This window comes from Brachycentrus maculatus, unplaced genomic scaffold, assembly GCF_059751285.1.
Source record: "Brachycentrus maculatus isolate JH-2025_06_01 unplaced genomic scaffold, ASM5975128v1 h1tg000144l, whole genome shotgun sequence".
Lineage (NCBI taxonomy): Eukaryota > Metazoa > Arthropoda > Insecta > Trichoptera > Brachycentridae > Brachycentrus > Brachycentrus maculatus.
In genome coordinates, this window is record NW_028280897.1 from 817,589 (window position 1) to 838,491 (window position 20,903).

Below are 20,903 nucleotides of genomic sequence, written 5' to 3' on the forward strand. Positions count from 1 at the left end.
TATTTATTTATTTTTACTTTTTACCATAAATTTCACTGTAAAATATATATCTTTTACGTATGTTTATATTCTATATTACGAGTATATGGTCACAAATGATGTAATTCGCATTATTATCAGACATTTTAATGTAAAATTGAAGAAATATTTTGGTTTACCGTTTGCCTTAGATTTCATGCTGAAATATGTTTCTTAAAATTTATTTATACTCCATGATATATGGTCACTGTTGAGGTCAAGTAAATATGATTTAGTTGGCTAGGCCATGTACTTCTCTTGGCTCCCGAGAGCCGCCATCAAGCTTGCCTCTTCTTCAGGGCTCAGGTTCCTACTGACGTCCACTACTGACAATTCGTCGGCAGTTCTAATCTGAACATCGGTTTACAGACCTGACTTGGGAGGATGCAATGACAGCTGGCAGCCGATAGAAAAGTTTGGTGACAGCTTTCAGACTCCATGTGCTGCACATAGGGAGCGGATGTAGATTAATGAAAATAATGAATATGTACATATGTAATATTTTAATTCAAATAGTTTGTGATGATGTCGTAATGGTTCCTGACGAAATACCAGTTTGGCAATTATCTAGTATCTAAACAAATTATCATAGACCAATTTATATTGTGATGGTAGATATTTTTTCTGATGATCTTTCAGTAAAAAAATGTTTTTTTCTTAGATGGTGTTGGCATTTCGGATGTCAGCATTTTGACGTAGACTTTATGTTAATGCACTCCCGAACAACGCGAAGCGTCCGACATCAACCTGTTGATCAAAACATGTGTGGTTCTCGAAACTAGTTCTTCTTGTAAAGTCAACAAGTACTTTGAGACATCGATCAGAACTGACTTCATATCTCGATCCAATTTAATTTTGACAGAATAATATCCTGTTTTCTTTTTTAATTAGATTATTGTCCTTGTTACTACATTGTTATGCTACTCGATTTTGTCAGAATTTACATTATTTCCAACTTCAAATCACTAATTTTTAATTTCATTAATTGACTCTTCACTCACCTTGTGGCAGTCGGCCGTCATTTTTAATTAAATTTTTGCTCGGTTTTTACCACTATTTCTTATGATCTATTGTGCATCCTGTTTAAAGATGCTGTTTGATGTTAAATGATGCGGAATGCATCGAAACACATGTGACAATAGATTGTAAGTATTTGTCGCCATGTGCAATGTTGAGAATTGCGTGTGCTGCTGTTACTTTCGTCAGATGGCGCTGCCATTGCAGTCATAAGATTTGAAAAAAAATACATGGTTTTACCTGTCACAAGTAAAATTACCTAATTATTGGGTTGATGCAAAAGTAATGACCGTTTTTTATGATCCCAGGTAAAAAAAAATTTTTTCATAAATTATGAATAAAATCTTCTTTTTTTATAATTCCATTGTATAAAGGATGCTTTCCCTCTACTTTCTATTCAGTTTTGGCCTGGCCAGAGTACAGTTATAACCCCTTGTATTTTTTCAAAATGTCGTTCGATAAAGTGAATTTACGTATTGTTTACTTTATGAATTCCGTAAAGACAATACCGCGAGTGTGGCAACCAAAAACATTTGTGAAGTGTATGGAGCAGATGTCATCAAAGTTCGACAGGTACGAAGATGGTTTGCAAAATTCCGATCTGGAGATTTTTCACTCATTGATAAACCACGTACCGGGCGGCCATTGAAGTCTGATGACGACGAATTAAAAGTCATAATTGACACCAATCCACGTCTAACCATCAGGGAGATTGTGTCAATGATGGGAGTCAACCAAACAATCGCATTAAGACATTTGAAGCGTATGGAAATGGTTTCGCGGTACGACGTTTGGATACCTCATCAATTGTCGGCTGCCAATTTATTGGATCGTGTTTCAACGCGCGTTGCTTTGAGTGCGAGACAAAAACATGAACCTTTTTTTCATCGTTTGGTGACGGGAGATGAGAAATGGGTCGTGTACAACAACGTGACAAGAAAAAGACATTGGACTATACCTGGACAAGCCCCATTAACAACTTCGAAAGCCGAAATCCATAAAAAAAGTTATACTTTGTGTTTGGTGGAATAATAAGGGTATTGTGTATTTTGAACTCTTAGAACACGATAAGACAAGTACAGCAGAACGATATTGTCAGCAATTATACAAATTGAACATGGTCCTTCAAAAGGATAGACCAGAATTGGTAAACAGAAAAGGGGCAGTGTTTCATCAGGACAACGCGCGACCACATGTGGCTATGATGACCCAACACAAGCTAAATGAGTTAAATTGGGATGTTATCAAGCATCCACTGTATTTTCCAGATCTTGCTCTTTCTGATTTTTATTTATTCCAATCACTGCGAAAAAATTTTAATGATGAAAAAAATTATTCTATAGAGCAGGTAAAAACATCCCTTACTTCATTTTTCGCATTAAAATCCGCGGAATTTTATACTACTAGTATTAATAAGTTGATAAAAAGATGGAAGAAGGTTAAAAGAACTGATGGAAATTATATAATTTATTAAATAAATAATACACAAGAAAAAAAAAATTAAAAAAAATATATGTAAAAAACGGTCAAAACTTTTGCATCAACCCAATAGTTACATTAATTCACGAGCGTATTGGAATCCAACGTTTTCTTTAAATTTTAATGCAATCGGTAAATAGCTTTAGGAGATTTGAGGTTTTTAGAAAATAAAAATTACATTTTTATTTATATATGTGTAGTGGTTTTACTATTTTTATCTTAAACAAGTGTGAAGTAAGCCTTTATTTTAAATGAATTTGTTATTAACAACATAAAAATGAAATAAAGTTGATGTTTGAGTATTTTTATTTACATACTTAAGTTTGTTTTTTTTTAAATCTCATTGCAAAAGTTTTACTATTCATAATAATTTAGTAGCCTTTTGGAATGTTTAGAGTAGGTACGGTACATTCATAGATTCGTTGGACCATAAAATGTTTTATTGGTTTTAACACGAGACGAACTTGATTTTTTGTCGCAAAAAATGAAACTGGTTGGAAGCTGTGAAAGTTGGATATCTTCTGTTTTTTTATTATTTTTTATATTACGGTGTGAGAACTCATTAAGACATTGGATTTTTTTTTCAGTAAATCAATCCAAAAACGTTTTTATTTAATCAGAACCGGTTAGCTGAAATGTGATTTTCATTTTCTACCGAAAGTGTACGTAACTTTTACCGTTTTGTCGACCATAGATTCTTATGACAGGATTATCTCAATTTATTCGAATATTCTTGATGACGAACAGCGTTTAATTGATGCTCCAATTTACTTGGCTTAAAAAATATCCTTTCTACCAAACGTCAAATGATTAATTCCGTCAACGTAACACGATGATGAAAGCAACAAACGATATAAGTCGACAACTGTAGATAATATATTTAGTTTAACGAATTTTTAAATAGTATCATTTCAAAATAAATCTAGGTCACACAAGCTTGCTATTTCTGCCATTATCATTTTATTTCTTCTCTATTTCCTTTCCCAGTAGCAACATTCTTCTCAATGCGGATATGACTCAGGGGGCAAAATCTATTTTTTAAGTGAAACCTTTTTTAGGCGCAGTAAGGTTGGCCCTGATCAGACGAAAAATTAAAAACCCTTCCCCTCCTCCGAATTCAACAGGCAGTTGAAAAGAAAGGGTGGGAGAATCGTTTATATTCTCCGCCGCATACGTCATAGACAATATATGCGCAGATGCCGCGTGAACTGTGTTAATACGTAGCGTAGAGAACCAGTAGGCGCTTGCATATTATACTGTACATCAGCTGAAATTGTTTTAGTACTTATTAATTAACAAATTCCATTGTATTACGGGTAAATTTGTGTAAAAGACAAGTACAGATATAGATTAAAGGAAATTGACGATTGAAATAAATATTTTATATCATTAAGAGAGATTTTCTATAATGTAATTCCACATAGCCATTTTTTAATCCTGAAATAATAAAATCGTCATCAAAAGCAAAGAGAACAGTGCACAAAGTCAACTATTTCTTCAACCTAAAAGGTTTCAGAAATTATGAAATTAGTACAATAAGGCTCTACAATCTAATATATATATACTATCCATATAAATCAAATAACGAAACTATTTTTTAATACATGGAATCGATATTTTGAAACCTGCATTTTCCATAACATAACATAACATAACATAACATAACATAACGTAACATAACAATAAGTTTGGCTAACCGACGCCGACGCAATAGGTCAATGATACGGTTTTTTTTTGTAAATCATACAGGACATTTCGCACTAAATGTTAAAGGGCATTAAATATCACAAGCATGACAATTTTTTCTGTATATGCAATGTATACGTGTGTATATGTATGCATGTATGTATATATGGTATGTATGCATGAGTGTATGTGTATGTGTATGTATGTGTATATGTATATGTATATGTATATATATATATATATATATATATATATATATATATATATATATATATATATATATATATATATATATATATATATATATATATATATATATATATATATATATATATATATATATATATATATATATATATATATATATATATATATATATATATAGATATATATATATATACAAAAAAAATATATTTAGTATATTATATATTTAATTCTCGGTTTTTCATTCTGCGAAAACCTGATTGACACTTTTTTCAATAATTAAGATACATTCATGTATGTTATTGTTCTCTGTTAGTTTTCCAAATAAATAAAAAAAGTAAGTACTTATAATATATATATATATAAGTACTTAAAATAAATATATATATATATATATATATATATATATATATATATATATATATATATATATATATATATATATATATATATATATATATATATATATATATATATATATATATATATATATATATATATATATATATATATATATATATATATATATATATATATATATATATACATACATACAATATATATATAATTATTTGATGCCCTGTACATTTTTAAATCCGTTTCAGATTTAATTCCGGTACGGATTGAAAATACACAGAGAACAATATGTATTTGTTATTCCGGTGCGGATTTAAAAATATGCAGAGCGACGCAAACCGATGATTTTTCACCTGGCAACATTGAATTCCCCTTTACCGATGCAACCCTTCGGCATTTGAACTTTACGGAATTGTTTCAGTCGCGTTTTCTTACCCGAGTTAACAACACTTCTTCCCGAAAGTGCTCTCTGTGCGTCCTGAGTCTTGACATGGCAAGATATTTTGATGGTATGTATGTTGTTCATTAATTTGTCCATCAATGGGTGCAACTTAGAATTCAAAACGAAATAATTTTAAAAATAACTTCATAATGTGTCGTTTAAATTTCTTACATTATTATGGCCAATCAATCATACACAGATTTTACGGGTTATAACAAACTAACTAACTAACTAACCATCACGCCGCTTCTTCGCAGGGGTAGGCAGAGAGAATCGAATGCCAAACCACTCTGTCTTTGCAAACATCTTCGCCTCTTCTCATTCATGCATGTCCTCATACATACCCGACGATTATTACGACTCTTGACCCGGCCGCTTTCAAGTATTTGGAATACCTAATTGTGCTAAGTTTTCCTCGGTCTTCATCTGCTTCTTTTTCCAACTACATTCGCCTCATACATTTGTTTAACCGTTCTTTCCTCACTCATACGTTCCACATGTCCAAACCATCTCAACACACCTTTCTTAATTTTATCGGTAATGCTTATCTCAGCCTTGTATTCTTTCCTTATTTCATTATTCAAACATCTATCGAACATCGTTTTGCCGCACATTCGTCTGAGTGATCGCATTTCGACTGCGTTCAGTCTGCTTTCATCCTTCTTTTGTCAACTCCATGGTTTGATTCCATACATAAGGGTTGGAACCTGAATTCCGTCGTGTACTGCCAGTTTAGCTTTTGCTGTTAGATTTTTATTTGCTAAAACTGATTTTACGGGTTATTTGGCCGTGTTTCTTAAACACACCTTATCGATGTTTCGGATTGTAGTGCAGCGCATATGTTAGGATATGACTGAAATATTATTTAAACTTTGTACTCGTATTAGACCTGTTGATATTGAAATTTAAAAAATAAAAATAAAAATATTTGAAAAAAAATCTAATTTATATTTGTTTAGTTAATTATTTAATCTTAATACATATTTATAAAAAAATAGCACTTTTCATTCAAGGTTTTTTAGTATATACCTAAATGAGTAGTTTGTCAGAAAAGGTTATTTAAATATCGTTTTTCTCCTTAAAGCCCTATCCGCATTCAGGTGGTTCATATGGTACTGCATTAGATGGACGAGATATTAACTTAATCATTAACCCTAGAGACCACGAGACAATTTATGTACCTTAATACAGGACTATCGTAAAATGTACGACGATATGAAAAACTCACATTTTAACAAAAACGTTTACTAAAAACAATTAAAAATAAGCCCAACATGTTTTTTGAGAACTTTATATAAAATACGAACATAAAATATCGGTAAAAAACTAAGATACATGCAGATTTTGTATGGAGGATAATGAAACGCCAATCCACATTCTCTATAATTGTGACGCACTCGCTCGCAAACGCAGTCACATCCTTGGAGGACCACAACTGGACTTCGAGAAGGTGAAGCTCCTACCACCAAGACAGGTCGTGAGTTACATGACACACGTACACTGCGACCATATTAGGTCACAATAGACCTAATATGGTCGGAGTGACATAAGGGATGCAAGATCCGTTGACCTCACAAAAAAAAGATACATGCCACTACATTCTTTACTTTCATTAATCGATTCGGCAGTTATTCAGCAGTTATTCCATTTTAAAAAACCATCAGGTTGGATGCCCTTTGTAAATTTTCGAATATCCCGTAATCTAGGGTCAATCATATGAAGACGAGGTGATCACCCCTGAATATTAAAATATTTTTTTAGATTTTTACGGCCGTTCGTATAGTGATACCATTTTTTTATGCTGATGTGCCGTGTATCATTAGCAATCCTTAAGGGGCTGACGTTTCACATTCGATTCCAAGGTCCCGGGGCTGATTTTACATTACATCACATCTCATTAGCCCTGATTTAATGTAATGTAACATGATGCTGGAGCATGCGATCCAAAACATCGTCTTATTACATATACATGCCACGCAATGATTGTTAGTTTTCAGATTACTTAATTTCTCCAATATTTTTGTATTTGGGACAAAGATAATCTAGTTGCTATATTTTTTTTTAAACCGAAAACGAAACCCGTAGTCGTGAATAAGCGTTTATCAAAGTGTTATTACACAAAGTGAACGATGAATGATAAGGAGAGAATTGTAATATTTTTAAATGATTTTTTAAGCGGGGGAGGTTGCTACGCCGATTAAAAGAAAAATGATATAAGTACTTATATTATTTTACATTTTTGAGTCAAATAATATAAGAGATTTGTACATTTGTTCCAATGGCTAGATAAGTCCCATAACTGTCGCGGACTTAGTCGTTAGATATCAATCTAATGACGTCCGTGACATCCTAAAGCTCTAGGTTTAATATCCAGAACCAGCTATAAAAATGGATATAAGTTATGCTTGCGATCAATGGGCAGATAGGAAAATGTTGGAAATGAAAAATAAATGACCCATTTCTTAGTTAGTTAGTCAAAGTTTAGCGTGAATTTTACGGTTGTTTCAACTTTCCATTTTTTTCAATATTATGAATATTTAAAGCATTTACTTTGTGGTTAGTCATTATTTATTGTGTCGGGTTGTGGTCCCGTGGTTAGTGTCGCGCACTGTTAAGTCAGAGTTTCTTGGTTCGAACCCACTCTACCACAATTTGATACCTATTTCTAATAATGAGCCACTTAGGCTCACAGAAATAGTATGAAACTGAAATATTTGTGTAAATAATAAAAACACAAATATTTCTCTTATATATTCAATATTTAAAATAATAATAATACAAATTTTTTAGTAATATTAGTATAAAACCACTCACCGAGATTTTTACCCGTCTCTTGGTGAGTGGTTATATACCATACTGATATTACTAACATTTTTGTGAAAAAAATCAGTTTAAATTTTTATTCTTTTCTATAAAATTGTTTCAATTTTTATTCATTCCTATAAACTTTAGTTAGAATGCATCCAATTATTTTGTTTACGTGCTTGGAGTATGAGTAATTTATGAAGAAGCAAGATACGTTTTATTATCTTTAATTTCGTTAGGTAAGGTTAACCTTAGAATCTTTTTAATGAATTAGAGATTATCAGAACTCTTAATTAGATCTCAATTTCTCGGAGTAATTATTGTAAACATTTTCGATACTTTTACTTAATGATCAACTGATTACCCGCACCCTTTGTTAGACCCTTATAACAAATTTCGTCGAAATATAATACGTTACCACATTCTAGAAAACCCATATTGGAAAATCCCACTATATGATATTTGATGTTCCTTGATTGCTTTGACAATTAAACAAGGGATATTTAAAAACTTAACAAAGAATTTGTAAAAATCTTTAATAATTTAACTATATTGTGAGACGTATTTGTATGCATTCAACACTTTATAGTTTTTTTTCCGGACTAAACGAGGAATATCTCTGTATTTTAAAATATAACACATTATGAGGAACAATATTTAATATTTAATTTAATTCCCAAAATTTTACAAATAATCTGTAAAAACCTCCAATTTTGAAACTTTATTGTGACACTGTTTTTATGCACTCAACGCTTATAATTTTACCAGTTAATGATTAAATAAAAAAAAATTAAATTCTTCAGCTTCTTTTTCCAACTGCATATTATACATCCGCCTCATAAATTTGTTTAACCGTTTTTTCTACACTCATTCGTTCCACATGTCCAAACCATCTCAACACACCTTTAAAATAGAGGAATTGTTTATTATTAAAATAAGGTAATCGTAATACACGAATAAGGTTATTGTAAATACGGTAATTGTTTAATAATCATTATTTTTACCCTTATCCACGTCCAATGGTGTAGGTATTCTAAGCAGATATTGATTGATACTAACATGAGTGCTAAATTGATCAGCCCTGCGCTCCGAGTTGATGTGAATTAATAACGGAATGATAAGTGGCTAATTTTTAATTCTACTCCTCTGAGAATCGAACCCGGGGACCTCCAGCACGAGAGCCAAATGCGCAAATCACTACACCGCGAAGGCGGACGGAAAGATAATTGCGTGATAGTATATTTCAGGCTGATATTAAACAACCCACATATCTGCCGGGTCATTAGTTATTCACTTTTCGTCTAGTCCTGGAGTAGGCGATAGGGCGTTACGGTGCCATTATTTGTGCTAATATCGTTAGCATGTTTCCACTTACCGCCGCGGCTATCCGCTCTACCACTCTCCTCACAATCACGATTCGATAAATTGATTCAATTTGTGTTTCTTTTTATTCGTGGAAAATCGTTTTATTCGCTCTTACAGCTGTCACAAATAATAACACGATCCGTCACGCGGCCGCGGATTGAGAAATCTCTATGAAATTTTAATTATAAAGGTCGATCTTTTTTTCCATGATGAGCTATGAATACTATCTGGAAATTCGAAAAACGGTAGTCAGCGGTGCAGGCAAAAGTAATAAACACCATTTTTAGTGTGTCTTGTCACTTGTTCACAACTATGGATTTTCTCCACTTTGACATCTCGACATAGATGAATACGATGAGATGTCAAAAATGATTTATAATAAAAACAAGATCACTTTGCGGTTTTATCTATCCGTTTTTAATTTCATTAATTGATTCGACAGTCATTTTGTTGTAATATCTATCCGTTTTTAATTTAAGTTTTACTTAGTAAATATGTACCACTATTTCTTATAATATATTGTGACACGTGTTTCGATGCATTCCGCATCATTTTTATACGGCGTTTGAAAATGATGCGAAAATGCATCGAAACACTGGTCACAATAGATTTTAAGGAAAAGTGTTTAAGTAAAATTTTAATTAAATAAAATAAATAAATAATATACTAATTTCAAAAAGCGTAAATGTTTTACAGGAGATCATGGTTTAATTAAATTTTATATTACAATTTGTTAAAATGGTGCTTTGTTCTGATCGCCACCTGCATTAAATGATGCAAAGTGCACTGTATCTAATCGATATAGTGTTAACTTGATCATTTGTCTTATGAAGGCAATATGCAGAATCAAGCGTTTCAAGTAATATTCTTCCTAGCCCTTAATCCTTACCCGCATCTAATGATGCATTGTATCGACTCAGTGTTATCTTGATCGTTACGAAGGGTATACACATGCCTATATATGGACATTAGATACTAAATTTCTGGACGTCATGACGTTTGTTAGATTCTATAAAATATATTTTCGCCGTAATTTTAAATTACAAACTTTGAAATTCAAACTTCAAGTAAAAACCAATACTTGACAGCTTAAATTTATATTTTAAAATAGTTATAAAATAATCGAATTCATTATTGTCCATCTTTTCGTCTGCATAGTACAGCGATGGGCGTCCGAATCAAGAAACCGAATTCTTTATTATTACTCGTTACTCTTTTTTTATTCAAACACTCAAATCTAACCACGCCAATCAAGGCACAAATTTGGTTGCGTATTGCGTATTTCCAGCTCTTTTCATATTTTACAAATGACATAGAAACTTCTGCTGGAAAGAAATATGAAACCCATAAAATGCAACGAATTTAACCCCAATCGAGTAGACTACAATGTATCGATTATTGAATAAGCTCGTCTATACTAGTCAATTTACTGCAAGACCTGGGAGTTGGGAAATATGGACGCAGATTGCAATACAAATCTGAGATGACGTCATTACAAGATCATTGAACTCTGTTTGAAACAGAACCTCTATGCTTCATGGTCATAAAACTAAGTCATTACGTCATTTTTATTATTTTTTAATACGCATGCAGCACTGTGCACATGAAAGAAGTGAGGTCTTAGAAAATTAGGAAGAAAAAGAGAATTAGTGTGAGACAAAGAGAGAAAGCATTTAAAAATAAATGCAACAATATAACGTTTGTATAAAAAATGGATTTGTGATGAAATAACTTTTAATACACAATGTTCATTATAATAAAAAAAAATTGCGTACAATGAGTATGCAATTTTAAATTATTTTATATACAGTCAAAATACAATTCCATTAATTGATTCGGCAGTAATTTTGTGGTAATATCTGTCCATTTTTAATTTGAGATTTATTTTGTAAATACTACTTATTTTTATAAAATCTATTGTGACACCTGTTTCAGCATTCCGCATCACTTTCAAATACCGATACTTGAAAATTACGCGGAATGCATTGAAACACGTGTCAAAACAGATTTTAAGAAATAACAGTATTTACCAAGTAAAACTCAAATTTAAAACGTTATCATTTATATCTTTCTTCTTTCTCATGTAACGTAATGTACCTAATAAACGTGACACGTCCTTGATATTTAACTCTCATTTTTGTCCAATTATCGATTATGGAATTGATGCTTAACATTTCCTTGTCTCGTATAGTATATATCCTTTTCTGATGCGTTCAAGTGTCTTCAGGCGTTTTTATTCTATCACGTGTACGGTGCTGCACGCACAGTTTTATTCTAACTAACTAACTAACTAACCATCACGCCGCTGGGGTAGGCAGAGAGAATAGAACGCCACACCACTCTGTCTTAACAAACATTATTCGCCTCTTCCACGTTCATGCATCTCCTCATACATACCCGCAAATTGTTTTGACTCCTGACCTGACCACTTTCAAGTATTTGGCATACCTGATCGTGACATGTTTTTCTCGGTCTTCCTCTGGTCTTTTTTCCAATTACATTCGCCTCATGAATTTGTTTTACCGTTCTTTCCTCACTCATTCGTTCTACATGTCCAAACCATCTCAACACACCTTTCTTAATTTTATCGATAATGCTTATCTCAGCTTTGCATTCCTTCCTTATTTCGCTATTCGAACATCTATCGTACATTGTTTTGTTGCACATTATTCAGAAAGATCGCATTTCGACTGCATTCAGACTACTTTCATCCTTTAATTCTATAAATATTATTGTTTTATTCTATTGTTTTATTGTGTTATTTTATTGTTTCATTCTTTAAATATTTTTAAATAAAGTGGGAAAGTTAAAAACGCGTAGTGTCTTTGCTGTTTTTATTACATACAGTCATGTTATTTTTCATTAATATATTTAAATGAGATAATAAAAAAATGGTGGTCCATCGTATTGAATTTAATTGCAGGCCATACTTATATCTATTTAGTTTTATTCAACCGGTTTCATAGCTATGAGGACTTGTCGTACCTGTACGTTAGGCTGTTATCATGTTTTTATCGTGAAATTAATTACGATTAAAAATCAGAAGACAGTCAGTGCTATTATTATGGAAATCTGTAAAAAAATATATGAAGTATTAATTTTTTTTATTTATTTATTCAATTGCAAGAAAAACTAATAATTCGTCACGTCATTAGTTGTTTTGCTGCAATAATTAAATTCGTAGTACTTAAATGCAACCCCTGTTCGGCTGTCCAAACTTAAAACACAGTAAAGGACATTTTTTTTGTAGAACTTTTTTTTTTTTGCGTTTTTGGACTTAGTAGATTCTACTTAGTCTAAAAATGCAAAAAAAACGTTCTACAAAAAAATGTCCCTCACTGTGTTTTGAGTTTGGACAGCCGTGTTAGCGCGTCGCAGTATTAGGTACTCTATTCAGTTTAATTCGTATTAGAAGCGGCGAACTGTCCGCTATAGAGACTTTAGTAAATAAAAGAAACTAGTTGTTATTAACTTTTCACAATCATCATCTTTTCAGGTGCCCCCAATGTTGGTGATCACTTTCGAGAAAACTTTTCTGCCGCTCGCAACAATTCCCCCACCTTTCTTATTCCGGTCCAATCTCTTATGTTTTTCTCACCCAGGACACCTTCTTTCTTCGACTTTTCGCTTTTATGATTTGTCAAAGGAGCGCTTCGTATTATCACCTCTCAGTACGTGTCCCATGTACAGATTTTGCGCTTTTTTACATTTATTAACAGTTCACGGCCTACTCCATGCATATACATACGTAATGATGTCGAAACATTAAAATGCAAGCGATTTTCGTAAACGGTAATGAAATATTTTGGATATTTACGAATACAAAGAAAATCTTAAGTATCCGATATCCATCCCCTCACCCTTGAGTGTAAATATCACGTAAGCAACATTATTAATTCAATATCTATAGCACCTAAGGACCTACCGCATTGTAATGCCACAAAAAAGGCCAAATGTATCAATGGCTAAGTGTTTCTAAAGTTTCTAGACGTGTTGCCAACGTGATTAGTCCTGATCTTTAAATACCAGTCTTGTTGATTTTAAATACTTATTTTGAACCCCTCCCTCCTGAGAATCGAACCCGAGTCCTTCAACACGATACTCTTATTCGCTAACCATTACGATCGATGGTAAACAAAATCGTTACATGGATTGACTTAACATCTTACTCCCCGCGCCCGGAAATGATTTTGATATTTCGGTCGATTTTATACCGAGTGTCCTTTCTATGGTATAATCTGTTAATTGTTAACGTTCGTTTGTTGCAGTCATCAAGAGTATGGCGGCCCAGCTGTGCCTGCGCGAGGAGGACGTGGTGCGGCTGGCGCTGGAGTTTCTGTCCTCGCGCGGCCTGCATCTGGCTCAGGTGGCCCTCGAGAGGGAAGCCGGAGTGATCAACGCCGCGCTGTCGCACGACGCGCTCTTCTTGCGCCAGCTCGTCATCGACGGCCAGTGGAACGACTGCCTGGAGTTCGTGCAGCCGCTGGAGACGCTCGAGGCCTTCCACGGGGACCGGGTCAAGTTCCTCATCCTGCGCCAGAAGTACGTGGAGCTGCTCTGCGTGCGCTCCGAGGCCGGCGGGACCGCCCACGGGGGCACCGTCAACGAAGTGGTCTCCGCCTTGGAACGCTTGGAAATATTCGCCACCAAGGAGGAGTACTCCGCGCTGTGTCTGCTGCTCACTCTCCCTCGTCTCGGGGACCATCTCGCCTTCCGCGACTGGAATCCCACCGAGTCGCGTATCAAGTGCTTCGCCGAACTCTACCCGCTCATCGAAGGCTTTCTCCCGGCGGATAGGAGGCCCGCTTCCGAAATCAAGTTTTCCAAAAATGATCGGCTCATGCAGATCATCATCAAGGGCATGCTGTACGAGTCTTGCGTGAATTATTGCCAGGAGAAGGCGACGGGCGGCGCGGAGGCTCGCACCGTCGACGTGAAGTTCTCGCACTTGTTGGACGGGTCCGGCTTCGGCGACTCGGATCTCAGTCTGCTGTCGTGGCTGAGGAGCATTCCCACGGAGACATTCGCCGTCCCCTTCGAGCAGCGGACGCTGAACGTGGACGTGGAGCGCCTGGAGCGGCCGGCGCTGGAGGCGTCGTGGACGGAACACATGCTGGTGCGGCCGATCAAGCCCAAAATGTTCCCCCACTCGGCCGTGGCGTTCAGCCGGCCGCGCTCCGCCGCCGAGGTGATGACGCGCTCGCTCCTGCCGCCCGCGAGCGCCGCCGTGCCGGCCGTGGCCGCCATGGCGCTCTCCACGGGCGACCTGCTGCCCGGGTTCCGCCTGTCGGGCGCGGGCGAGGAGGCCTCCCGTCCGATGGTGGCCTCGGTGGATCGGCTCTTCCTCAACGAAGACGCTTTCGTGAGCGACAACTTTGGCCGCCCGCTGCCGCTGATCGCTGAGGCTCCGGCGCCGGCCACGCCGTCTTCCCCGCCCTCGCCGGGCAGCGCTGGCAACCAAGAGCCACGCAGGGGGCAATCCGATACTCCTCTCTCTACGCCTCCGTAAGTACAAACAATTTACCCATAAATCTATCAAAACCAATGTCGTAGAATCTTTCCTTCATAGGCACTCTTAACGCCAAATATTTATTTATTTTATGTCGCATTACATTCGTAGGTCGGCTCCGACATCGACCTGCTCCCTCCAGCCGCCCGCCGACGCGCTGGCACAGAGATTTGCAGCATCGCTCAATATAGCGCCACAAAGGTAAGTTTATGTCAAAAATGTTTTCAAATTATTTGTATTTATTGTTACCAACGATACTGTTCATATATAAATATACATACATATAGTTGTGGGACTTTTTGTTATGACCACCCTTAGTTTTTCTGTAAAATTTAAAGAAAGTTTTTTTTTATCGAAATTTGAATTTTTTTTGTCAAGAAATACTTATTTTGCTTTTAAAATACATATTAACAAAAAAATGTAATATTAGACCAAATGCATGCATAGTAATCTTCCACCAATGCATTGTTAAAATGATTTTTTTTCCATACAATTTCCAACCCTTTCTGGTGTTATGTTTCTGTATTATATACATATTATCTATTTTGGAAAAATACGTATAAAAATGTCATGTTTTACTGATTTCTCTGAGCACAACTGATATTAGAAAACAGCTTTTCAATTCTACAATTTTTCGGGGTAGACAAATTAATTTTTTGCCCGTGTCTAAAATGTATAAATACATTTTAGTACCATAGTAGAGATATGTTTAAATACACATGTTCAATGAAATGTCGTGTAAAATATATAAAATTTATGACCAGATAGACATCTAGTTAATGACCAAAAGAGTTGACTTAATAATACTTAAACTGGTTTGAGTACTTACTTTGATTGTAAACAGAAATAAAAAATTGGAAAATCTCTTTAGTAAAATATACTCTTAACTTAGTGAGAATATTCGTAATGAGATGGCGTTTTACAAAATGCCTTCTAGGTAGGGCAGTTTTTCCAAGTATTTTATATCCAAGCTGTTTTTTTTACATCTTTTACATCTTCGAATAAATAAAATAAATTAAAAAGTGCAATATCGTTAAAGAAACAGGAATTTTGCTCAAATATTTTCGATTTTATAATGTGGCTATAACAAATTGTCATATGACTGTATAAATAATATATTATATTTCTTTGTAGCTATTTTTCGTTTTTGTTTTCATAGTTAATAGCATTTAAATAATCATAATAATAGTGTTCATTAAAATAACATTTTTAATTATTTATCGTTAAAACAAAATGGTAATAAGTAATTTAAAATATTCTTACTTGAGAAAATTATCATCCAACTACGGTAGATTCTAAGCTAACTCAGTAAAAATGGTTTCAGTATTTGAATGTTCTCGCTAGATGGCGCTACAATTTTGATAATAGAATTTTCAGGCATCGTCTTTAGAATAAGCCTTATTCTGACCATTATCCGTAACCGACGGTATAAAGGGCACTGCATTGAAGTTATGCTGTGTTACGGTGATCATTAATCATAAATAAGTGTGTCTTCCTATAAATTAAAGCCAATAAATTTTCTAATATAATAAAAATAAATTACCAACCATCGCGCTACTTCCCTGTAAAGGTTGGTAGAGAGGATAGATCGCCATTTCTACATTCTAGCATCTCGTCATACGTTATTCTAACCCCTATCCGCACACAATAGTGCATAGGGCCTTCCTCTGCTCCTTTTCCTACTACATTCGCGTCATAGATTTGTTTTACCGTTCTTTCCTCACTCAATCGTTCCATATGAACATGAGCTTTCGTTGAGAGGTTTTTGTTTGCTGTAACTGATTTCAGTGCACCATTCACTCTGTTCCCAGCATTCATTCTCCTTTCTATATCGTTATCAATCTTTCCATCCCTAAAAAAAAAACATGGTACCTACCCTAAATACAAAATTATCGACCTTTTCCATTATTTCCCCATTTACCGATACGTTACAACCAAATCTACATTCATTCAAAAACTTTAATTTTTGATTTGATAAAATTTACCAACGCCTGCAGGTCTTCTGTGTAGTTTTTGTCCACTAAATAGAAAATTTAAGCGTATTCGTGTCTAGTACAGATAATTCACAAGTCTCTGTTAAATTATCAGTGACATAAATTTAACAATTAATGTTTCTTTTTTAAATTTATTTATGTTCGGTGATTGTAAGTAGTACAAATGACGAGGCATATCAACGGCGCGGCTGCCATTGTGTTCGGTCGGTAAAGCGTGCAGGCTAGTTGGAAGACGAGACTAGAGCCGATGATTACGAGTGCGGAGTGTATAGCTCTATGTTTATATTATACAATAAATGCAAATCTTATTACCATTACTCGTATAAGGTCGCCTTTATCAAAATTTTCTCCTTTATTCCTAATTTTATGTCAATGTATAAAACACGTCTATAACGATATCTTGCATACACTAAACACATACAATAATAATATGTCAACATACATAATTTGATATTTTGACTAAAAATAATTCTTTCGTGAGACTTTTTGTATTTGATATTTTTCGCAGATACTTTGTGGCACATTTTATAAATTTTATAAAATAAACAGCTTTGTTTTAACCACTTTTTATTGGTACACTTTTTCCAACCGGTTTCGACAAGAACCTTGTGATTATCAGGGTTTATGTACTAATTCTAAAATATTGAAATACTCATAGTTAGGTTAAAGATAATTACCCTTCCCTTACGATACCTTCATATGGTGTACGGAGTGCGTGAAAGTTTTTGGTATCGTAAGGGAAGGGTAATTATATATAACCTAACTATGAGTATTTCAATGTTTTAGAATTAGTACATAAACCCTCATAATGACAAGGTTCTTGTCGAAACCGGTTGGAAAAAGTGTACCAATAAAAAGTGGTTAAAACAAAGTGGTTTTATTTTATAAAAAATAATTATGTTAATTTTTCTGTAATAATTTTCTATTCTTAGAAAAACATAGAGGTGGAGGTGTGTTAATGTACACATTGATGAATTTTCATAAAAAAAACTTACAATAGCCATACTTTATTTTTTCGTGTATTATTGACACTTTTGGAAGAAATTTGAAATATCAATTGCCGCAACTAAAGGTTTAAAATGAGATAAAAACAGATTTTCGGTCACTTTACTGTCTCACATTTGCACATCATTGCGCCAGAAATATATCTTGAACTAATTTTAAATGACAAATTTATTAAATATTTTTATAGATTAATTTATTCACAGCCGGAGTCCAATTGAAAAACATGAAATTTCATTAATTGATTCGGCAGTCACTCTGTGATAATATATGTCCATTTTTAATTTAAGTTTTATATGGTAGATACCACTTTTTCTTACAATCTATTGTGACACGTGTTTCTATGCATTCCGTATGATTTTTATATAATGTTTTTCATATAAATTATCTCTAGTTCAGACATATCTTTATATACACTTGTAATTGTACCAGTTAATAGTTGAATTATATATTATTTTTGGATTCTTCGTTCCTTTTTCCAACTCCAATCGCTTCATAAATTTGTTTTACCGTTCTTTCTTCACTCATTCGTTCCTCATGTCCAAACTATCTCTGCACACCTTTCTTAATTTGATCGATATTGCTTATCTCAGCTTTGCATTCTTTTCTTAATTCACCGTTCAAACATCTATCGTACATCGTTTTACCACACATTCGTCTGAGGGGTCGCATTTCGACTGCGTTCAGTCTACTTTCATCCTTTAGTCAACTCCATGCTTCACTTCCATACATTACGGTTGAAAGGATAGGACTCCGTTGTGTACTGCCAGTTTGACTTTTGCAGTAAATTATTTTGATGCAAATTGTTAAAAATATATTTATTTTAAGGGTTTTTAAATAATGTACTATTAAAACCGATAACCTTTCTTGAATTGGCACCTGATTTTTCTGTGATATATTTAACACTTCAATTCGGATACGAAAATAACCTACCATTTCTATAAAAATATCTTTTTGGCTATACCGACCAATATTTATTTTGGTTTTCAATTAATTTATTTTTGATATCCTGCATGACGTACACCGACCAAAATATACAGTCGAGTGATTCTAAAAATATGTTTTTGAGAATTGAGTTTTTTTGTCGTTTAATTTTTTACTTTCAATATTTTTTTCGGATATTTTTAAGAATACTAAATTAACAACTTTGTTATTTTTTCACGTGAATTTTTTACACATGGATATTTTTAAGTATTACCGATATAGATTTTTTTTAAATAAATCAAAAATCTGCGCCGTAAGTGGTGTATAAAGTCACGTCGTGTCAACTCGTTTGTAATTAGTCCTTCCATCCAGAATCATGTATTTTTTTTATTTTTATTTATTTCTTAAGTTAGCTTATATTAAAACTTATATAAACTATTATATACATTTACATCATCTTTATATATTTACATTTCCTTACAGTAACTTAGACATTTATTTTTAAATTCTTTCAGACACTTTTCATTCTTCATACATTCAGGCATCTCATCATACATTTTTAAACCCTATATAACCATGTATATGGATGACGTAAGCGAAGGAGCTGTGGATGATGATGAAGGCGATGATAGATGAATATAATAGTATGCACTATATTACAATAGCAGCAATAGGTAGAGCATTTGGGATTACATCCGTACTCGTGTGTAAGAGTTGCTTGTAGAAATAATTATTTAAAATATAACAAAGAACGTTATACTGGCAGTACACAACGGAATCCTGGTTCCAACTCTGATGTATACAAGATGGCTGTTGTAAACTCATATGTTCTGCATCATGAGAATTATCAATATATCTAGAAATATAGATCATTTGAACAGCGTGGTTGTCAATCATGGGTAGAACGGTGTATGTTGCACGTGTGCAAAGTAATCACTTCACCGGCCTGTGACATGTATTAATAATAATAATAAAACCCTTATCCGCACCCCAATGGTGCATAGGGCACTGTGTCATATAAACGCAGTGTTATCATGATCGTTTACACATGAAGGAAAGGTGATCAGCCCTCCGCTTCAGGTACCAGTCCATGGTAATATTGACTAAATATTACAGTGAAAAAAACACTTATATTTTATTTTACCCCCCCTTGGGAATCGAACCCGGACATGTATTAAGCCCTGTAAATACTCAGATTTCATATTCTTCTGTATCTTTGTTGAGATATCAAAATTATGTACTCGTTCTTCATAATTTCGCTTGGTCGTATGATTTTTTCACATTCATAATGAATCCCAATTTTCTTCCTTCAACTGCTGGATCGTCTTAACGCAATTCGTCTCAGATCAACCGTTCGTAATCGAGGATGTCTTTTGGCTATTAGTAATTTTATCTAATTTGGTCCTATTAACATTGGCAATTGACAAAATGGTTTCTTAATTGAACGTCTATGACTGTGTCTTTAGGACGCTTTGAACCTTACGGCTGCCGTCGACACCAACATTGTATTTCATCGTCCACCTACGTGTAATTATCGATTAAAATGTTGTCATCAATTAAAATTTTATTTTTTCCGTTTAAAACATCAAAAACTTGCCCATTACAAGTTGAATTACTAAATGTAATTTATATAAAAAAAATATTAAACCAACAAACTGTCACACCGATTCGCAGCAGGGGTCGGCAGAGAGAATAGAACGCCACATAATATTTTTCTGCAAACGATCTTCGACTTTTCCACATTCGTGCACCACCTCATACACCATACACATACCCGCTGATAATTCCTGGCGGCTTTCAAGTAGGTACTTGAAAAACTTGATTATGCCTAGATTTCCTTGGCATAATCAATTCCTCTTCTTCTGTTTTCAACTACGTCCTTTACGCATTCGATTCACTTGTCCAAACATCTCAACGCGCCTTTCTCAATTTTGTCGATAGTGCTTTTAACATACATCGGTTTGCGGGACATTCGTCTGATAGATCATATTTCGACTGCAAACTACATGATTCACTAGTGTTGGAACCTCAAATCAACCATAGATACTGCCGGGATATAGATATAAATATATATATATATATATATATATATATATATATA

General features: G+C 34.1%; 1 protein-coding gene across 3 annotated transcripts in view; it reads left to right on the plus strand.

The window, feature by feature from the left end:
• LOC148308882 (WD repeat-containing protein 47) overlaps positions 1–20,903 on the plus strand; it is a 157,235-nt gene that overhangs the window by 33,552 nt on the left and 102,780 nt on the right. For 2 of the 3 annotated variants that reach the window (XM_088260855.1, XM_088260857.1), the window contains 2 exons: positions 13,642–14,878; positions 14,994–15,083. In XM_088260855.1, coding sequence (XP_088116981.1) covers positions 13,653–14,878; positions 14,994–15,083 — 1,316 coding nt within the window. In that variant the 5' untranslated portion in view covers positions 13,642–13,652. Of the gene's footprint in view, positions 1–5,236; positions 5,271–13,641; positions 14,879–14,993; positions 15,084–20,903 lie in introns of those variants that run through there. The other variant, XM_088260854.1, reaches the window with a different exon arrangement.